The sequence below is a fragment of the Cheilinus undulatus genome, linkage group 12, assembly GCF_018320785.1.
Source record: "Cheilinus undulatus linkage group 12, ASM1832078v1, whole genome shotgun sequence".
NCBI lineage: Eukaryota > Metazoa > Chordata > Actinopteri > Labriformes > Labridae > Cheilinus > Cheilinus undulatus.
Genome location: NC_054876.1, coordinates 40172644 through 40195462, shown reverse-complemented (window position 1 = coordinate 40195462; position 22819 = coordinate 40172644). Strand labels below are relative to the sequence as shown.

General features: G+C 37.0%; 1 protein-coding gene across 1 annotated transcript in view; it reads left to right on the top strand.

Annotated features, from left to right (window-relative positions):
• mpzl1l (myelin protein zero-like 1 like) overlaps nucleotides 1–22819 on the top strand; it is a 36864-nt gene that overhangs the window by 4542 nt on the left and 9503 nt on the right. Inside the window, exons 2-4 of the mRNA XM_041801144.1 lie at nucleotides 3110–3291; nucleotides 17376–17586; nucleotides 21982–22111. Coding sequence (XP_041657078.1) covers nucleotides 3110–3291; nucleotides 17376–17586; nucleotides 21982–22111 — 523 coding nt within the window. The remainder of the gene's footprint in view (nucleotides 1–3109; nucleotides 3292–17375; nucleotides 17587–21981; nucleotides 22112–22819) is intronic.

Below are 22819 nucleotides of genomic sequence, written 5' to 3'. Positions count from 1 at the left end.
TTGACTTTCTGTGCACATACAGGAAATTTGACTCCACTGCTTGTTGCTGTCAATGTCACACACACAGAGCTCCAAGAACAATTTACACAAGACAGAAATAGGCACACGGCTAATAACATTGACAACAAGGCTAAACAAAAAATGGCCAAAATAAACAGAACTAATCTAAGGCCTTATGTAAATAAACAGTATATGAAAAACAACATCGACTTACAGAGTCTGCATACAAGTCAAGGGTTTCTGTAAATTGTAAATAAATACAAAGGATGTGAAGGATGTAACACTGGATGTAGCGGATAAATTTGTATGTGTCAATGTATACTCTTTAAGGTTGTGTATGGTATGTACTGAGTAGATAAAGAATACAGCTTTAATGGTTGACAGTATGACAGTATATGTGTCTCAGTAAAAATCTGTTATTATTATATGAGTTTAAGGGGGGCATGTTTCTTGTGTATTAGATATGGTCAATACCAGGACATGAGACGAAGGATATCCTGTCATCCTAGAGACAAAGTGAAATATGCTTTGGATGAAAGGAAATAACTCTTTCCCCAGAACGACTGCTGCTTAGAGAATTTCAAGTGAAGCAATCCTTCATTATGAATGGATAGATTATTGGGGCCAGTGCTATAATAGATGTGAAATCTGACTGTCATGGGTTGATATGGACTCTAATTATCTTCTTAAAATCACATGCAATATATTACCTAATAAATAGCTTAAATATATTGAATTTAGTGGAAAAATGCAGGAAATCAAGTCATGATAAGACTGGTTGCAATTCCCTCATGATGTTCGCATAATTATAGACGGCAGACCTGGTGACCTAAATCCAGCTATAGTGAATTATTCCTCACCATAGAACAGTTCTGATCAGATGCTGGTGTTGATATCAATATACATAAAAATTACACCATAATTTAAGATATTAAGTTAATCTTTTTAATAGTAAAAAAACTCTAGGCCTATCCTGTACCTGTAATTCATATTGTGATAGTGTATCTATTTTATAAACAGACAGAAAACAAGAAAAACAACATTTGGTCAACCATAAGTGATAAATCTTTTTCAATTTTAGATATTTAGTATTAAAAACTTTAGATTTGAAACCAGAAATTGCACCTTTATAGATGCATAACAGGAGAGATATACCAGTGGTCATCTGTCTTTTTCACATAGATTATCTCATTTATGCAGATGGTGATTGCATACGGTTAAAAAAAATATATATATGGCCAGAAAATATATCTGGGTGGCTGTAAATATACTTGGGTGGCCCACCCGAGTATTCATTTAACACAACTCTGTTGCCAAATCTCATAAATGCAAGAGCACACTCTCTGTGGATTACTTTGTAACAAGGAGGCAACATCCCTGTTTTCTACTTTTTCTCCATTTATTTTAATTATTCACTATTTGACTGTTTGGTTTAACCACTGCTCTGGGTGAAGTCAGGGTAAAACTTTGACAAGTATCAAAGGTAGAAACTTCAGTGCCATCGATCTTCATCTATTTAAGTCTGAGGATTTTATGACTCATTCATTTGTTTCATTTTGTTGTTATAAATACAATATATTATTTAATAGCATTGTTACAATACCTGAATTTTTAACAGTGATGAAAAAAACAATGATATTTTAACCATTTGTGATACATAGGCAACAATAAAAGAAGTCCTCAGCACCCAGTGATTGAATTTACTGTTTTTACTGAACAAAAACTGCAAGCAAACATGCACACTGAAATGAACTTGCCCTCTTTTTAGTACCAAGATATTAGAGACGTTAATTACTTACCATGGGATCTTTCCACTCCTCTCCAAAAGCACTTAAGACACATCGCTATTCGCCTCCCAGTGCCTTCAAATGTACCACAGCTGACCCCTTTCTCTCTCTTGTGGCAGCTTGGGTTTAAATAAGACTGGAATCCATGCTTTTTAAAAACTATTGTACTTTAACACTATTGTTCATTAGTTTAACAGATTGGATCAAATAAGTGGTGTCAAAGTATCAAACAGTTTGTCAGCATTATTGTTTGATCCTTTTCCCTTAAGAGCAGTTATTTATTGTCAAGTATATTCTGCCAGAAAGGATCAGTTTTATCTGTTGAGTTGTGACTAAAAAGTCACCACTGTTTCTAGAGTTGTGCTCCATCCTGTTGGTCAGTGTTACAAACTGTTGTACATTGTTTTTTGCACTGATAACTCTTCAAACACATGAAGCCAGTGCTCATAGTGGACTTCCTGTATAATATTTCATTGTCTCACTGCTACCTGAAACAACAAAACCCCACCACTGCAGCCTCCTGTGTTGTTTTAACTGTGTCACTCTGAATCCCCTTTAATATAGAAGCTGAACCTGCAGTTATGTTGTATGACTTTGTTTTTCCGTCCTAGACTATTCAAAAATAACTCAAAATGGAAACAGAGAAAAGTATAAAGTAAAAAGAATATATAAAAAGATGCATTGTTTTGTTCTGTTTTTATTTTGGCTTTATGCATACATGGTTTTAGTTGTATATTTCAGTAAGAATGTCATATTGTTTGAATGCATTACCTTATTGTACATGGTATGCTTTTACTTAATTATTAATGAGAAAATACCATATATTCTAGTGTGTAAGACACACCTTTAATACCTAATATTTCATTTAAAAAGTTGCCCATACCTTCTATACCAATGTGACCAGAATACCAGTATTAAATGCGTTGATCAGCCTGCATAAACAGTCAGTGTTTTCACTCTGACTCTACCTAGACTTTCTCTGCCCCCTAGTAAAATTTCTGCGTGTATTCAGGGTGAGTAGCTGATTTTTGCATACATCAGGTAGTTTTAGGGATAATTCACCAGAGATGAGCAAGAATAGTAAGTAGGAGGATTGATGATGTTTTACTATAACATTTTCTCAAACTTTTCAGGAGTGCGTGGGTGAAGAGGGCTTCCTCTAAAACTGTGTTGAAACATTGTACTAAACTTTTTGTTCCATTGAAGGCATGCCTTCTTTTTTCCTGCAGCCGTTTTTTTAATTGTGGTGTGGTTAACGGTTTCTGTCAGTACTTAAAAAGTATAACAGGGAAACTTACTCTCATTCCCTGTTTTATCAACAGTCACAAAACCTTCATCAGCGATCGAAATCCACGCCGACTCAGAGGTCATCCTGCAGAATGGCACGGGGGGAATCCTTCGATGCACCTTCAAGTCGAGTGAAGTGGTCAGCAGCTCCACCTCAGTGACTTGGAGCTTTCAGTCGAGTCAGCTCGACAGTAAATTCTCAAAATCTCCATACTCGGTGAGTGTTTTTTTTTCAGGTTGTATCCTCTCTGGGAAAGATTTCCCACAGCTCCAGGATGTTTTCCTGTGATTGTTTTATCTGCTCTGTCACATGGAAAAAGACTTATTTTTCTGATGGTTTCACTACCTCTATAATGAAACCATCAGCATGAGGATCTCAGGAGAGTCATTCATACCGTAAATTAGATTTTACATGCTAATAGTAACCCCAGCAGTTTTTAAAATGTGTTTTCTAAGTGACAAGAAGGCGAATCACAAAACTTAAGAGAGAACAGAAAAATTATGGAGAAAAAAGACTGTGGAGGAAAATAATTCAAAAGTTTTCACGGATGCCACATGCCTTATATTGTATAGCACTTGTCAGGGTTATTATATTTTATTTTTTAAATTTTCAAATGTTTTAAAATAATTTCTTTTGACTTTTCTCCAACATCACTCTATTTGAATAGCTTTAACAGGCCTGTAACTATACGTCGTAATACAACATGCACTAATAGATCATTAGTGGGACAGAATCCTCTGATTTTCTGCCTGTTCTGTCCTGATTGGTCAATAGCTGGTTCTCAGTGAGTAACCCAACCAATCAGTCTCTTCCCAACAAACATACTGAATTTTATTTATTTATTTATTTATTTTTAAATTTTATTTTTATAAATTTTTTAAGTCTTACTGTTTTATCTAATTAATCTGATTTATTTCATTATACATTGATTATTTGTGGAATTATTTAATATGCAACTTTATATTATGTGTAAATATTTAATGGTTTTTCATTTTTTACAGTGCTTTGTCAGTAACTGATCTGTTCATGCCAGTGAAGCAAATTGAAATTGACTATTGTTGATTCTGTGCCCATCACAGATGACCACATCTAAGCTGTTTCCTGCATACACAGTGACATAACTCTAGAGCTATAGTATTGCCAGGACATCAATTATTGCAATTGCAATTTTGGCTCTATACAATGATGGAAACTAGATAATTGTGGATAAACAATAAGTGCTGCATGCACCTGTCTTGACATGTGCAATAAACAAAGTTCACAAAATCTTCCTTCACAGCACAGTCTGGGCTCTTCAGTGCCTGCCTAAACAAGCTAAATGAATGCATTCATGCACCATGCTCATGTTTTTGAGTGCAGAAAACAGTTTGATTTACACGTCATGAGCGAAATGGTGAGTCTAATTCACTCTGAAACCAAGTGTTGAATATTTATATTTCAGGGAGATATGGAGTTGAAAATTATAGCTGTTTATGATATTTCCCTTACTGGGGTAAAACTTGCAAGTGAAAGGTGTAAGACAGGACTCTTTTCTGAAAAAGAGAAGCTGGATGCAAACGATAAAGCAAAACGAAAAAAAGCACATGAACTAGTTCATTTTTTGGTATGTAAACTTAGTTCAAAATTAAAGTTGTGAAATGTCAACATGAACAGACCTGGAAAAATGCAAAATAACTTAGGGCATTAGTTACATATGGCTGCCTCTCAAGGCAATACAGTGATTTATGCAACAATTTTGAATTCATGCACAATCAATTAGTTTAAAAAAAAAAGGTTTTTTTTGCCATAATTGAGCAGCTCTGTTGTACAGCCACACGCAAGCTAGGTTTATTATTTTGTGCTGTAAATTACATTCAGTTTTCAATCCTGCTTTCTCTGAAGATTTATTGTATTTTTATAAAAGTGTTACAAAAATTGCCAATAGGCTACAAGTGTCATGGTTAATATAAAATATACAGTATTTAGCAGGAGTATGGAGTCAGCAGTGCATTAGTATGAGGCTCTGGTCATAGCCACTGGCCGTAATCTCTATTTACAACTTCTATACAAACTTAAAAGCAGGAGTCTGGATTTTATCTGGTTGGTGACATCCCAGCTATGCCTTGCAGGAATTAGAAAATGTATCCATCATTCACCACAATCTCTTTATTTTATATTATTACCTCCGTCAAGGAGGTTATGTGATCGGGTGGGTTTGTTCGTTTGTTAGCAACATAACTCAAAAAGTTGGGGATGGATTTTGATGAAATTTTCAGGAAATGTCAGAAATGGCATAAGGAAGAACTGATTGGATTTTGGGACTGATCAGGAGTTTCTTTTTTAAGGATTCTGTACTATTGGGAGATAGGGCTTATGGCGGAGGTCTGCGCTGTTACCACTTTACACCAGGAGATGGCGGACATGAGCAACTTCAATCTCAGCAGCATTTTGGGTGTGTTTATAGAGTCTGAAAGATGCACGCCCAGTTGAGGAGATGAGTCGGAGCGTAACAGAGAGAAAGACAGCGAATTGTAGCGAGAATACTCACAATGCTGGGCGGAATAGAGGAATATTCACCCTCTGCCATGACTTCGAGTCATCCAGTGAGACCATGGGTGAGACTGTAAGTGCATCTGTTGGCACCAGCAGGCAATGCTTCCACAATGACAGTCCACCTGTAGCGAAGCCAATGCTTGCCTCATCGTGTGTCCACCCCACCGGGGAGGGAGTAATCACCAAATGTACATGGGGACGGATCCAGGAATTTTTTAATGGATTCTTCACTATTGGGAGGTAGGGCTAATGGCGGAGGTCTGCGCTCTCCGAGTGCTTTTCTAGTATTATATTATTTAATATTATTTTATTAACTCTTTTTCCTCATGCATGTATTCACAAGAAGGAATTCCATTCCAGTGTTGAAGCACATCTTTTATTGTTGGTTGAGTGTATAGTTACCACATTAGGGTTTTAATGCAGGTTAAACAAGTTTAAATTATTTTATAGTGTCTGGAAATGTGTATTTTAGTCCAGTTTTCATCATTTTTGTGTAAGTTTTAGCTCATTTGCTGCTTTCCCTCATCTCTCACAGCCAGATGTCTTGATGCATGATATCACATATTGCCATCTGCTCATATGAAACAGCCACAAAACAGGAAGATTAATCTATTTTCCTCTGAATACACTGGCCATATGTACGATAGAATAGACATACATGAACTAAAGACATTTGCTCTGTATTTTATTTTTTTTGGTTGGTTTTATAAATAAAGTACATTTTTAGGAAGTTCATGCTTTTTTGTTGTATTTTAATTTCAGTTGATGAGTATCTAGTTTTAAATTTAACAATAATAGCCTCGGCACTTGTCTCTATTATTTTAGTTTTATTTCCAGTAAGAGTTAAGCCTGCTGTCTCCCTAGCTGTGTTTGTATTTCTGTCCTTTGTATATCTTGTGTCTCTATCATGTTCAAGCCTCACAGTTTAATCTCAGGGTTTGTTTTCTGATCTCTCTGTTTCTTGTTCTCATAGCGCCCTTACAACACAAGGCCCTTTGTAAACATTTCGGTTCAGTCAAGGGCTGAGAGAAGTGTTTATGGGCCGAGCCAGTGGATATGTGTCTGTAGAGACGATTCATGAAGCAGATAAATAACACTGGCATAGTTTAAAAGACATTTACTGTTAATTTTTAAAACCGTCCAGTGAACATAATGTACTGCACACATGACTGTAATTCTTTACATTTAAACTAGGACAATCAGCAGTAATGTATAAATAATTAAGGTTCATATTTAGGGCAATCATCTCTTATTCAAAATTAATGCCATGCTTTATTGTCTCTTTTAGCACACTTTTGTTTAGCCACTGCAGCATCTCCATGCAGCCAAAGTAATGTTAAAAAAAAGCCCACCACTGCTCCGTAATGTCTCATATCATTTTCAAAAACTCACAGACAGCTCAGTGGACAAGTCATAAATGATCTGCACCTTGTGTTATCAAACATTTACTTTTTCACTGTTCACTTGTTTCCTTTTAATGCATAACAAGTTCAGTTTTCCTGATTAAATTCATGCCGTAATCTTACTATCTGAAGTTCCCTAATTTTCTTCAAAACAAAAGCGATTCTAAGATATCCTTAGTTTTGGACAGTATGAATATCCAAAATGAAACAAAATCAGCTTTCAATGCAAAATAGTGGAATTTCACAATGGGGCGATTAATCAACAACAGAAATCTTGTGCTTAATAGCAATTTAAAACGTAGATCACTTGACAGCCGTATTTTCACTAATATGACCGCAGTAATGTATCAAAAACCGTTGTGGCTCTAGAAGATTTTAAGTAATGTTTTAGGAGTTTTTCAAGCTGTATCTTAATCTGAGAGAAAATGTAAACAGATCAGTGCGTGCATTTGTGTTGAACAGAGAAAGTTCATGGTGCAGGGACTCCAGAGAGGATTACAGATCATGTCCCATCCACAACACCAGCTCCTCTTTGTGTACAAATCATTGAGGCTGGGCGGGGGCCTACCTGTCTGCTCCGATATCCTGCAAACATAATGACACAGCCGGAGGGTTTTTAAATTGCAGAGTATTCATGCCAGAACAGAAACATGGAACCAACATTTTGAGTGTGTCCATAGTGGAGCCTCATTTTTACTGCATGGTACAGCTGACCGCATGGCGCTCAGCTTAGAAGTGCCTTTTGTTTACTATTGGCAGAAGCTGTCTTACAAGCAGTATTACTATGCGCTTTTTCATATCAAATTCAAGACTGTTTAAGACCATTATAAGATACAAATAAAGACGTGTTTAAAACCATTTTTGCTTTGCAAATTTTATGTTGACTTCAATAGCTCTGCTGCCCAAACAAAACTTCCTTAAACATCTCTTCCTCCCGCCACAAGTAGCCCCTCTAACTGTTCTTAATGACTGCTTTAGCATCAGTAGCATCTCATCGGAACAGCATGATTTAACACTAATGTGATATAAAAAATGTGATTATGTCCAGAGGCTGTGTCAGGGTATACTCACAAATAACCCAAGTATTAAGTGATGACATTCAGCTCAGGAATGTGGATGTGAATCTTCGAAGTGGACCGAATGCCAGTGGTGCTATCACTGCTAACATTAGCCTCATTCTGCAAACGGACTTTGCACCGTTACGTTGTGATGTTATTTACTGTTTCAGAGGGAATTAATACATTAATTTGACTTAAGACTAGTTGTCGAGACACAATTATATTTTATGTTCAATATGCATGAAAGGGTATAAATCACCAGTTTCATAACAGTTCAATACAATTTTGATTCTTTGGACAAGGATAAGATTAGGGATGCACGATATTATCGGCCTGATATCGGTATCGGCAGATATGAGCTAAAAAAGGCAAATAAAGGTATTGGCAGATATCAAAATTTCTGCCGATATTTACATCCGATATCAACCATGGATATCAACATATATTAGCTATAAAATTTGGCCATATATACTAATAGATTAGTGGAGTTTTAGGCTGGACCAACAGAGCAATGTCAGTCAAGATCCCTTTCTGTATTTATCCTCATTCTTTAAACTTAAAAGTGTGTTTTAAGAAAAACAGTTTGTTTCTTTTTCATCCTCAAACCTTAAATTATGTTCTAAGAACTACATTTTTGGTTATGTCAAACATTTTTAAATATCGGTATCGATATCGGTATTGGCTAAAATGAATCTATAAATATCGGTTCAAGTGCCTGAGATTGATTTTGTGCGATATTATAACCCAAGTTGATATGGTAAAAGAAAACAAAACATTGTGACAGTTTCATTGCTAAAGGGTTTTTGTGTTTTAATGAAAAAAGTATTTTTTTCTTTTTCAAAAATAGAACTAAGACCTGCCTGTCCCTGTGCAGTGCCATATTTTTTGTGTATAAATGCTTTCTTTAAAACTTTGAATTTTACTTTAATCATGAATCTAATAAAGGGAGGGATGTGGCATTTATTTTTGTCTGTATTTCCTTCCATTTTGGGCTTTATTGCCTTTACTGTAGAGAAAAGGCTGAGGTTAATGACAGTAACAGGAACCAGAGAGTGGGGAGGGACACGTGAGAAAAAGCCAACGACCAGACTTGAACCCAGGCAGTTCACATACATGGGGCACTACCTAACTGCTGGTCCATCTGCGCCCTGGGAGCTTACATTTTTTTCTGATGAATTTAGTGTGAACATTGGACTACAACCAGTGCACCCAAAGAGGAATGCAACAGCTGACCTTTCCCCCTCTGTTTAGCTGCAGAGTCTGTAAATGAATTTACCCTCTCTGGTGTTTTCTGTGAAATATTTCCACAAAATTGGGAAAAGAGTGGATAACCTCATCTTCTTAATCTTGTCTGCTGGCTGTAATCAATTGCCTGTTTACTGCTTATTTGAAAGGTCAGGATGATGCACAGTTGGTGTGCACTGCAATACAGGCATGAGAGGAGGATTTTAGAATAAAGGCATAGCTTAAAGAAGAGATTGCTAATCAAGGTTTTCATCAACGTCTCCATCCATATTAATGGATTGTTACACCTGTAGTAAGTTGTTGACATAACTGCAAGTGTAAATGCTGTGAATTGTCATGTGAACAAGCGAATCCACTCACACAAAAACCCTTAACATATAATGCTAACTAGTCAGGCGAGATTATGTAAAGCGTTCTCCAGACATGTGTCAGTCAAAATGCCATCTAAAATCTGAGCCTTTTCACAAGAAAAAGACTGACTTTTGAATACATTTTAGGACTGTAGATTCACATAAATCTGATTAAAGACTTCTTGATGATCTGTAATAACACTGAAAAGGCACCTGCTACTTTTCTAGTATCACACTGGCAGAGATTCAGAGCAGCCTGAGCCAATACTAGAAAGACTACAGTTCCCTTGTAGCAGGAAAGAATCATTAGTCCGTTGACTGAGGACACCCTGCACAACCTGCACACCTTTCAGTAGTTCGGTTTAGCCGTCTGTTGCTTCTGCTTTGAAATGCAGGAAAATTCCTGATTAATAAATTTACTATATATTGTCACTTAGCATAAATAATTTCTGTTTTATGTGAAGCCCTTTTCTGTGATTGTTTTGGATTGAAAACACATGGCACTTGCTCAGCAGTTTGGCAGCTTCTAACTGGAGCCTTTGAACTATTTATAAACACAATAGAATGAGGCTGAGCAGCCAGTCACGTCAAATGGCGGTCTCTGTAGAGGGCCCAGACTGAGTAGGCTATGTGGTGAAGGAGAATTTAAGACAATAACCGTTCTCACTGAGGCACAAAAATCCTGGTAATTTCCTAAATTCTTCAGGTCAGCTGCATGTGACAAAGCAAACAGCTGATCTTTCTCGGTCCATCCATCCTGCCAGCCTCCTCATGAAATTTCAGTGGGATGTTGTGTGAGCTGTTGTATGAACGCAGTAGGAAATTTAGTAGGAAAGTTCACCCAGCAGGAGTTGGGGTTTGTCGCTGGGGGAGAGAGGCGTCTACTAAGTCTGCTGCCTCTGCAACCCAGCCCCGGATAAGTGGAAAGAAAAAAGAATGGTTGGATGGAGAATCTCCACCACCACTATAGTAGATAGAGAAGTGTCTTCTTCAGTTCGTTGCTGTGGAACTTCTTTCTTAAACTTTGCTAACATGATTGCAATCAGCTGATTGTTGAATGGTAAAAACATGGGCCAACTTTACAGGTCTATACATTTTATATATAATCCATGCTGTACCTTAGATTAGAGCTGTCAGCATTAACACAATAATCACAATCAGATAAGGGCCGGAAATCAACATATTAAAATTTTAAAATCCCATTCATGCATGCTATTTTGTACACCATAGATTAGCTATAGTTGCAGGGCTGTAGCTTAATTCTAGTCACCGTAGCATCTCCCTGCTTCCAGAGAGAAGGTTAATACTGACACCGCTGCTCCTTTGAAAGTAGAGCTGGGCAATTGATAAAAAAATAATCAAAACTGACATTTAGAGCCTTTAACCGACACAAACCTGCCTCATCAATTATTTCATTTTTTTCCCCTTTTCTTGGAAAAGTTGGACTTTTTACGAAAAACATTTTCATTTCAGCTGATGTGTGTTTTGATTTCAAAATATTTCAATAAATAACCATAAATTGTTCATCTGCGCCTGTTCCTTTCAGTTGTTTATTGTAAAATTATACACATATTTATAGAACAAACAGAGTTGGAGGTTGGGGGTGGAATAATTGTTCATTAATCATAATCAAGGTTAAAAGTTCAATTAATCGTGATTTTGATTTTTGCCATAATTGCCAAGCCCTATTTCAAAGTCTCAAATGCTGCCGTTTTGCTCATGCAGTCCTGCGTATGTTTTTTTATGTGCAAATACAATTTTAAACACGGAAGTGTGTTAAAGCTACCTCGTACCTCTAAGTCTTGATTTCAGACCACCACACAGCTCTATTAAACTATTAAATCTGAAAGTCAAGATAAATTATATGTGATAAAATTGTTAATGGCAGATGTGAAAATTTCTGCCAAAATTTACAGCCATATGTATTGGCAGTATAAATCATAAATTGGCTGTAGATATTGGCAAATGTACAACCGCACCATCAAGTAAAGGTGGCCCATGGTAACTCCTGAACACTTTGAACAAAACACCAAATGCAAAACAAATACCAGACTGTCTCCTTTCCTGCTCTCCTCTCAGCTCTGTCATCTCAGGTTCTTTTTGCAACAGGTGAAACTTGGGTTTACTCAACAATAAGAAAATACTTTATATAACAGTATCAGTATCCGCTGAAATGAGTTTGGAAATATCAGTAAATCTGCAAATATCCAATGGAAAGATAGAAATTCAAGGGTTTAGTTTCAACACACAAAACACCGTAGACACGTGAAATCACTCCCAGGTGATTCTACACGTGTAGGGCTTAGTTCTTGCAGAATATCATTAAGCCCTTAGGGTATTAAGCCATTACGTCTAAGGCTTAATACTTGCAGAAGTATTATTAAGTCCTTACAAATTACCCGCATAAACTTTAAAAAGCATTAGAAATCACACCTGTACAAAAATGAAAGCAGTGTTTACAGAGGCAGCACGAGTTTGACATGAATCTATAATATCGTACATCCCTAGCACAGTTTGTTGCTTTCATTTGACTCTAAATCAAGACAATATAAAGAATTGATTCCCAATTTCAATGTGAACTAATAAAAGTTTGAAATGAAAAAATAGTGAGATTTTAAATATGTGATAAACATTGTGATTAATAACGATTAACTATGAGAATTCAGTGGTTAATTGCAATTGAAGTTTTTCATCATTGGACAGCCCTAATCTGAGATACAAGGGCCATTGTGGGTTTTTTTTTTTCGTATTTTTTCACTTTTATTTACTAGTGAATTGTCTTAAATTTTAGAAGGCACTCTGACTTAGATGTGTCTTTGTCTAATATTTCTTTTCTACTTGCATTTATGTAAAAAAAAAAAAAACTTATTTGCTTGTTGTGTGTGTTGTGACTACTATCACTCTATCATATGTTGATAATTTAATTTTTGACCATTTGCCACATAAAATATGGTGTTAATTTATCTCAGCTCAAGTCTTTTAAAAGGTCTTAAAACTTCTTAAACTTGGTTCTTAAAAGTGTGTAGGAACCCTGTTTTAGCTCGTCTTTAGTCTAGTTATTCTTGTGGAAAAAAGCCGCTGAACATTTCTAGGCAAAGTTTTAGTTGACCAGAGTAAAATCTCGAATAACGCCTCGGTCATTCTGTTCTCGTTTAAGGTGTATGTACAAGTTAATCGTCCTTTAACTGCATTATCCAAGTGTTTTAGTCCAACTGTGAGAAGTTTTTTCACACAATTTCATTTGACTGATCATTTTTACATATTTTAAATGTCCTAAATGTTTTTTTTATGATTTACAGGAAGAGATTTAAATGTGGTCTTCTTCAGTTATTAATCTACAGGCGCATCTCAAAAATACCTTGTACGAGTTAATTTTTCTCCTTGATTAACTTCATACAAAGTAAAATATTCCAAGACTTTTTTGTTTTAATCTTGATGATTACAGCTTATAGCTCATGAAAATCAAAAATCCACTATCTCACAACAATAAAATATTGTGTAAAAGTTCAATTTGCAAAGGTTTCCTGACCCTCATTCTCTCACCTTGGTTCAGTACACACAACTGCAATCATGGGGAAGACTGCTGACTAGAAAAAGCCCAGAGGACAATCACTGACACCCTTCACGATGTGGGTAAGCCACAGAAGGTCACTGCTGAAAGGCCCAGCTGTTCTCAGAGACTGTATCAAAGTATATTCATGGAACGTTGACTGGAAGGGAAAACTGTGGTAATAAACGGAGCACAAGCAACAGGGATGAGCGCAGCCTTCAGCTCAGTCATGAGCTTTTCACCTGGGCTAAGGAGAAAAAAACTGTTGCTCAGTGGTCCAAAGTCCTGTTTTAAGATGAATATAAATTTTACATTTCATTTGGAAACCAAGATCCCAGAGTAAGATCAGAGAGGCACAGAATCCAATTCACTTCAATTCAATTCAAAAAACTGCCAAGGGGCAATTTAAGGCACTTCAGAGCAGCAGCATTACAAAAAAGAACAAAGGTTAGAAACGAAGTGTCAGTTGACAGGTCCATGAAGTCCAGTGTTTTCAGTTTCCACAGTCAGTGATGGTTTGGGATGCCATGTCCTCTGCTGTTGTTGGTCCACTGATCTTTATCAAGTCCAGAGTCAACGCTGTCAGCTGTCTACCAGGAGATTTTACAGAAGCTGAGAAGCTTTATGGAAATACAGTTTTTCCTTTCCAGCAGGATTTGGTGCCTGCCCAAAGTGAAGCCCAAACTACCAGAAACTGGTTTCGCTGACCATGGTGTTCCTGTTTTTGATTAGCTAGCCAACTGGTCTGACCTGAACCCCGTAGGGAATGTCTGAGAAATGTCAAGAGGAAGATGAAAAACACCAGACTCAACAATACAGATGAGCTGTTTTGTGGTGTTCTAACATTATCAGATAGTGGATTTTTTGTGAGCTGTGAACTGTAATCATCGACTTTAAAACAAAAAAGTCCTGAAATATTTCACTTTGTATGAGATGACGTAAGAGTATATGGAAAATTAACTTGTTGAATTAAATCACAGAAAAAATGAAGTTTTTCACTATATTTTAATATTTTGAGATTCGCCTGTATGTGAATTCAGTGTCTAAATATGAGGTAAATGTCTTCATCCATCTAAAACCATCCTATTATTTGAATATTCAGTAAGAAATCCTGAATGTTTTTGTTTCACTCTGTGTTCTTTCTGTAACTGTCACGTGAAAGTGATATTATCCCAGATTAGAAAGGTTATCCTCAGACTGCAGGAAACTATTTATTACAACATGAATTGTTCTTCCTTTAAAAGCTCCGTTTACACAGCTGACACTGCTAAAAGTAACACGCCATAATTCCACCAAAAAAAAAAAGGAAAAACCGCTCTGGCGTTTGTCCCCGTATGTGAGCCTGAGCCAGATTAGTGCTGAGGAGACTTCAAGCAAACGTTGTTATTTTTAACCACGGCGCCCTCAGGGATGGCAGGCGTGTGAAAGAAGTGTTTAAAGGAGACAGAGGAAATCTCGATCCTTAGAGAGGATGATACACGCCTGTTTCATGGCTGCGTCCTTACTAAATGCTCTTGATTGCTCACTCTGTTGTTGTCTCTTTGTGACAGATGTTAAGCATATTGTGAATGTGTACTGAACTGTGGGAATGAGTTGTGAAACGTCTCACAGTTATCTGGAAAACAAAGCTCATAGATGAGTTTAAACAGGCCCTGATGATTCAGTCTTACTCATAATGAGATAGATGCTGCGGTAGCCTGTTTTCGTCATACAGGACATGTTGGCATGTGGAGCCAGTAAAAACAGGTGCAGAAAATTCCGTTGCTTGAGTTTCAGGGTGCTGGTATCATGTGTGCTGGCTCCACTCTATTGTTTTATGCTCACATTTTATCATTTGAATGTCCTGTAGTTTGAGTTTGGATTTCTCTGAAGCAGCAACAGCAAGAAAGTCTTACGTTTTTTCATAAAATCTCAGATTTACCTGGTAGCGTTTATCCTTCACAAGAGTTTTCCTGAGCCATTACCCTGAAATGAATGCTGCTAAAACACAGAATAAAGAGGGTTTTACGCAGAAAATGAAGGCCTCTCAGGGGGACACAGTACATCAGGAGGGGCTGAAAGCTAAGCTGCTGCGCATTTTGAGGTGTTTATCTCATTTCTAGGTCAGGATTTCTACACTGTTCGTCCTAACTAGGCATTTTACCCACAGCAGAATTATCTGCAGAGTTCTCCATCACTCCAAAATAAACAGAGCTTGTGATTAAAATCAGAGAAAGCTCTGACTGAAGCAGTTTCTTGTTGATAATCAGCGTCTCTCTGATGCTGTTTAGCTTAGCTTCAGGGGCTGAGAGCTGAGAGAGATGTTAACATCTTTGCAGCTTGTTTCTGAAATCCTTCAACTGAAGTATTGTAGGAACAAAAATGAGATGATTTAAAACACAGGGAAAGTAATTCAATTTAGGGAATATATTGATGTCCAGCTGCCAGTCAGTCCTTGCAGTCAGTGCTTTGATTAACCTGCATCTTGAAGTTAAAATATCAAAACTAAGTAATGCTCATACAGAAGTTTGATGAGTATGGATTGGGTAAATCTAGGAATGATTAAAACTACAATTGCCCTCCAGTTCCACATACCCTGTCTGTGCAGCATTATGAACACACCTTGCCCCCCTTCTAGTTGATCTTTGCAGTTTCACAATATGTGCTGCTATCCATCTCCTGTGCGTGGCAGAAGTGCCACTTCACCTCGCTCGTCTGAAGATATGTGCAAGGTCTATTGTCAGTGGAGTACACTGCCAAAATATCTTAACCCATGTAGAGCAGGTTTACCCAAAGATGAATGATAACACACTGCAGGTGGGAATCTTAGGCTCTTAACGATTTGATTCATATTACGATTCATAGGGCGGTTATTGATGCATTTTGATGCACTTGTTTTTTTTTTTGTTTTTACATTCTGTTCTCACTGTGTCAAACATAATAACAGCATTACATTTGTGTTTAGAAAAAAGAGATACATTCAATTTCCATTATCATCTGATGGAAGATGTGCGTAAACTGGAAATTTACAATTGCACTGAACCGAACTGAAGGTAGCAGCATCCTTTACTCGGAACATATCTGAAATTACAAACATGAAAATGTCCGTTTTCACAGATGAACAACTGGTAAGCTAAATCTTGCTGTTACATGCTGCTTGTCAGAGTTCCACTATTCCACAGTATTAGATATTTAAATTATTGATTATGGGTTATTGGACATTTATGAGTTAATTCAGAATCTTCCTGCTCCACATCACGATACATCTAAAAATTGATTTTTTTCTCCCACCTCTAGAACACACAGCATCCCGTCAATTTCAAAATATTACACAGTCTATTTACAGTGCTTAACAAATTTATTAGACCACCCTAACCCTAACCAAAGTAAGGTTTATGCCACAGCTGCCCCAAATTAACAGCATTGGTTTGTTGGTAATTACCAAAATCATTTTATGTTTCTGCAATGGTTCATATACCAATATGTAGAAGCTCTTTAACCCAAATGATATTTTTAATGCTAAAATAGAATTGTTATTGTTATCCATGAATTTTCAAATTTACTGATTTACAAAAAAAAATAGTAAAGCACATTAGTATTTCTTGATTAATATGTCAAATTATAGTTGTTTACTTGTTTGCTTGATTAATTTCTGACTTCTCAGAGAAGCCCAGTGAGCTGGTTCAAATTTGGGTGATATTAAACCATGGACAAAGAGAAGATAATTTTGCAGGTTGGAGGTCATTTTATTTGATGAAAATAAGATTCTGTTTTCTGTTTCCATAAAAAACAGAAACCTTCTAATTTCTTAATGTACTCACCTATGGTAGAATAAAAAGACAATAATATTGAAGTGAACAGCAAATTGATTTAGGGAAGGCAAAATAATCTGTTCTGTTATTGTGTTGTCCTGCAACTCCCGTGTGAACTTGTGGTTCTCCCGTGATCTTGTGCTCTCTCTCCATTCTCAAAGTGGAATAGATGAAACATGAGCAGTCATGAACCACTTATACGCTACACTCCAAAGCCCTGGTTTGTCCTTGTCTCTGTTAGAACTTTGCTTACTGATTCTGCTAAATAGAGTATTTACCTACCAGTAGGGGGCAGAATAATATGTTGGACCTCTGGTCTGGTTTTGATTTCAGTTTAATGATTATAACCTCATGTTCTTTCTCTTTTGTAGATTTTCTACTACTCCAATGGGAAAGGATTCCCAGGTCCAGAAGAATTCAAAGACAGGGTCCAGTTTATTGGAGACATAAACAAGCGGGATGTTTCAATACAGCTGAACCCGACTCAGTTCAGTGACAACGGCACCTTCTTCTGTGACGTGAAGAACCCACCCGACGTGATGGGAACACCAGCTCGAACAGAGCTCAGGGTCGTCCTCAAAGGTGATTAGCCCCCATGAATTCTTCTGTATGCTAATTGATCTAAATACATTCATTACTCAGTGAACTGTTGAAAGTCAGTTAAAGCTCCAGGGAGAAATTCTTGAATTACACAAGAGCCTCTTGTAACTTTGTCCTTGGCCAGACACTCGCGAGTAGTGTTCACCCACTCACTGACTCTCTGCATGCATGCATGCTGATTGGATGCCGTGTGAAAACGCTGCAGTCTGAGCTTGCGGTATGAATCTGTCATGTCTCCAGGCAAAAAGATGCCTCAGCCCACTCATGGAGGCTTTTTCTACTCTCCTGTGATCACATATATTTGACCAGGCAGGTGCTGTTTAAGACAGCTGCTGGGTGGCACCACCTACAACTAATTAAAACCTGGATTAAATTCTTTTTTTATCTTAAAATGCTGCTCAGCCAGCCTCTAAATAAGGTATTAAACAATATAGGACAGCATACAAACCCTCATTTAATCTCAGTTTAGCTATTTATACTTGGATCATTGAGTATTTAGTATAAAAGTCTAGCTTCCTCTTAAAGTAGAATATCAAATGATTAGACAGCACACTGTAAGTACAAGGATATGTTGGGAAATAGGTCAGCTATTTCTTAATGATAGTCTTTTATTCTGGGCTGGGCCAGTTGTTGCCATGCTATGAGCTAGCACATTGCGAGGCACATAAGGTGACTCTCCGATCATCAGGGCAGTGAAAGCATGTGTTTCCTTTGCTTACCTTGGTGTTGCAAGCATACTTTTTCCCACGAACAGCTGTCAAACCGGTTGCTTTCCTGCGAAGATTCATCTAATCAGCACTTTGTGGCTGTTTCCTCTCATCCTGTTCCTGCCTGTCAGATGAAAAACAAAATCCTGAACATCATTGGAATCACAAAGACTTTATTGAGGAAAGTGTTACAGCCGCCCAATGTAAGATAGAAAGAGAATAAAAATAGGCTATGTAATGAAATCTAAAATAAATACCCTGAATATGTAAAATTTGTGATACATCCATTTGTATGTAAGACCTAGGTGAATAGTTATGACGGAGTTATTTTCCATTATGTACATAAAGATAGGACTATAAATAACTTTTATTGGCCATCTATGTGTACACATACTTAACTTTCACAGAGCTTAACAAACAACATGGCTATGCAAATAAAGGATAGGATTAAACACAACAAACATAGGTACAAGACACAAAAGGAACAAATGTATTCAGAAAAGAGCAGTTAGGAGCAGCATACATAGACCGAGAGTCTGCACAGTTCAAGTTTCACTTTATTTGGAAACAATCTAAATGTGAAGAAATGATGGAAGTTACCCATTCTGAGAGAATTTTTTATTGCATCAGAATAAGTCCAAATATGAAAGCATGAATAACAGTCCAAATAATCTAAAGAATACACAATGATAAAAATACTCTGTTGGCTATTGCAGTGCATTCCTTGTTTGTCACATCAAAAGAGGAAACACATTACAGTTTGTTGGTAATTATATATTCTTCTGTCAGAAGAATATATTCACCTCTAGTGAGGCTTCATTCATCAAAGAGTCAGTTCCTATTGAGAGATGTTTTCCTTTTTTCTTCTACATTTTGTCATTTGATACATGGCAGAATAAAGGGGGGATCTTTTCTACACATTGCTCAGCCACAGGCACACCTAGTGCTGGGGTGGTATAACATTAAAACCTGACACGCCACATAGACTGTTTCAAATATCTATTGCATGGGATGTATTTCACATTCATCTGAGCGACATCCTAAAGTTGCGTTTAGAAACCTTATGAAAAAACCTCTGAGGATGATTCGATGAATGCTCTGTCTGACACAATCATTGCAGGCCAGTCAGAGCAAAAAAATGCAGTTGTGCATAAGTTTTAGGCATGCAGGGCACTAAGGATTCATAACAAGGCCTGACGTGCCACAACCTGGGGCAGGAGAGATGGCGGCTAGATCCAAGCTTGATGGCATCGCTTCTGTCTGGGCCGTTTCACCCCCGGTGATACACCTGGAGATTGCTGGCAGTTTTAAGACCTTTGGACATCAACAGCACAACAATGGGCTCATGGCAACCATGCCACCAACTCTACCAGTACCCTAGGCCGTGCTTGATTGCCACATCCAGCCCTTATTCCACTCCAAAGGTGTGGAGGTATTTTATCAACAGACCGGAGTTGTGTCAGTCCTCCTCTCTGCCCAGTGGTGCCCTCAGGCAGGCTTACCTGACATTAAACACCTTTCTTAAGTCTTAATTTTTCCAAACATGCCTAAAAGTTCTACACAGCACTGGTATGACCCAGGGAGTGAACTACATAATGTGAGCTTGACAGGCAGCTGTTATCATTGTTCACTATCAGTGGAGCTAGTTTGTAAAACACTTGTCAGGAGAAGAGCAAAGACATTTTTTAAACCAAGAAGAAGTGCTGATAAAATTGCTGCTGTAGCCACATTTGAGTTACTCTCTCCATCGGTGACCTTTGTTTACCAGCTTGCAGTAAAACTAAATCCTCTGGGGTTTTCTTTTGATAGGAAATGTTGTCCAGTTCTGATAAATGTGCCACTATAGCTACATCCAAGCTAATCGCTTCACCAGCTACATTGTTTTTGAGCCTGCAGTAAATTTGAACCCCACCTATAGCCACTGCCTCATTCTCCTCAGATGATGTTGATTGGTCTATTCTTTCCCAGGCTGAATGCAAACATTTTAGCTTGAAGCTTTGCAAGCTGGATTAGCCTGATGACTGACATAAAATCTTGCCAATCCGGTGTCTTTGTAAGGTTAGAAAAGGAAAATTGTTGGTATTTTGGGGATTATATGGTTATGGATTATTACAAAGAATACAAAAATCAAAATGGTCAAAATGGTGCTACGTTTGGCTTGTTGAAAAACAAAATTGTTACCAAATGAAAAGCCGGTTTTTATTACTAATCCAAAGGCGGATATTCCCATCACTCTCTATCTTGATTTAGCAAACACTACTTTACGTAACTATGCAAACTTTATCCTAACCTTAGTACTTCCTCCTTATTCTTTGATTTAGTAAAAGTGTTTCATCAACATATTATCCACATTCTTCTATGAGCTGAGTTAAATGTATTAAATATTCACACCGTGTACTGGCTCTGTGAGGCCTGAATACCTGACCTATAAAAGCCGTTCCAGCAGGTGCTTTCATGTTTTCTTGTTTTCAGCTCCATCAAGCCCACATGTGCGTGTGACGGCTTGTTATCTTTTGGCTCTGCTGAGTTTGGCCCCACCCTCACTGTTGGAGCTTGTTCCATGTCCAACATTTGTATCCTAAAAGCAACACAGTGCCAAAAGAAAAGAGGTCGCCGTGATTGTTTATTCATCTCTTGTTAAAGTATTTTTCCTGAACACACAGTGTTCAATGGTCTGTTATAGAAACTCAACTAAATGTATAAAACATGTTGAGACAAGATGATGAAAACCTTTAGAAAGGCTGATGTTGGAATTTTTACTGATGTCTCTGTAACCAAAACAGTTTGTGTGTGAGAAGTTATTCAAAATATTTACATATATTGCAATGAAAAGCCACAGCATGAGTTATGAACATTTAATATGGATGTGATAGGGAATTCTAGATATATTTCCTCCACTTGGAACATTGTTTTGCAATTTTAAACTGTTCTGTGACAAGATTTTGAGTGATTTTCACATTTGACATTGTGACAAGTAATAAGATGAGTTGAACTTCAAGCTGAATTTGTGCTGAGAGATAAGATCACATGCTTGTGGTGCTAAAGATGGAAAATATGTAGTTATTTTGTCAAATTATGGTCGGAATCTTAGTTTATGGTAAGAGAGGAATGATCTTTTTTGCCCCCAATTTTATTTATTCAACACTAAAAACTCCCTAAAAAGTAATCAGTGAAAAAATCACTAAAAATTATATAATTTTGGCTCAAAATTTTCTCTTCATTTTTTATGATTGATCTTTATGGAAGAAGAGTAATGCCGTTAATTGTGAAAATGAAGAAAATCTTGTCTCTAGATGTTTAATCCCTTAAAATCTGTTGTATCATATTTGACACATACTTTTATGATACCTCTATCTAAGCAATATGATCAATACATTACTAAAAGAAATTCTGAATACAATCTGATAAATGATAAAAATGCCCTCAAGTGGATAATCAGTTATCCAAAACACCTAATGTATCAAATGAGATACAAAAAATATATATGTTAAATTCTATGGAAATTTTTGATTTTTTTGGATTTCAGTAGAAAGTTGAATTATCATTTTAGTCCTAAAAAATGAAATTTCTGGCTATAATTTGTGTTTTCAGGCTTTAAGGGGTTAAATACAGGAGAAAATGCACTTTTTATATTTAAAAACCAATCATTTTGTTGTTATTATCTCTGCAGAATCTCTTCCTCATAATAACACGGCTGTTATAGTCGGAGCCGTTTGTGGTGCTTTATTTCTGCTCGTCCTTGTTGCTGTAGCTGCCTGCATCGTCATGAAGGTGCTTCACAACCGCCATGAATATGAAGGGTGAGTTTCATCCATTTCTGTCTCGGTATTTATTAAGTTATTGTACATCATAAATTAAGCTTACACAGTTACACAACAAAAACATGTGCATGTATTCTAAAAGAACACATGGAACTCAAAAGGTTTTTCACAAGAAAAACTTCCCTTCAGCCCCACATGTGGCCTTTCTAAACATTTGATACATTGGTCAATATTTGTAAATCCTCTTGTGGGTAACCATAAGTCAATAAGTCCCACACACACAGGAGGAGTTATAGTTATTGCTAAATACTAAACTGTCAGTCTTTCTTCACCATCTTGTGGTACTAGTTTGCTAGCTTTTGCTTTTGGAGGACTCATAGGCCTGGGTAGACCTATCATATACTTGCAAAATCAATTTTTTTTTTAACTATGATGCAAAAGAAGTTAAAATCAAATTATTATCACCCCTTTCGATACCATGTCAGCAAAAATAGAAATCCTAGGCGCCCGCCTGCAAACTGTCTAAATTGAACAAATACACTGCCAATGTTTCAGTGCTCTCTCTCTTTAGGTTAAAAATATAACTGAAGATGTGTGTTTTTTCTTAAGCTTCAGTACTTTTTGATGCCATCAATTGTTTAAATTAGGGATTCATAAACTTTTCAGTTGCAACCCCCCAAAAAACAGTGCAAGAGGCCGGGGACCCCCACTATCCCTGGGGTGGTCAAAGTATAGGATGTTGTTCAC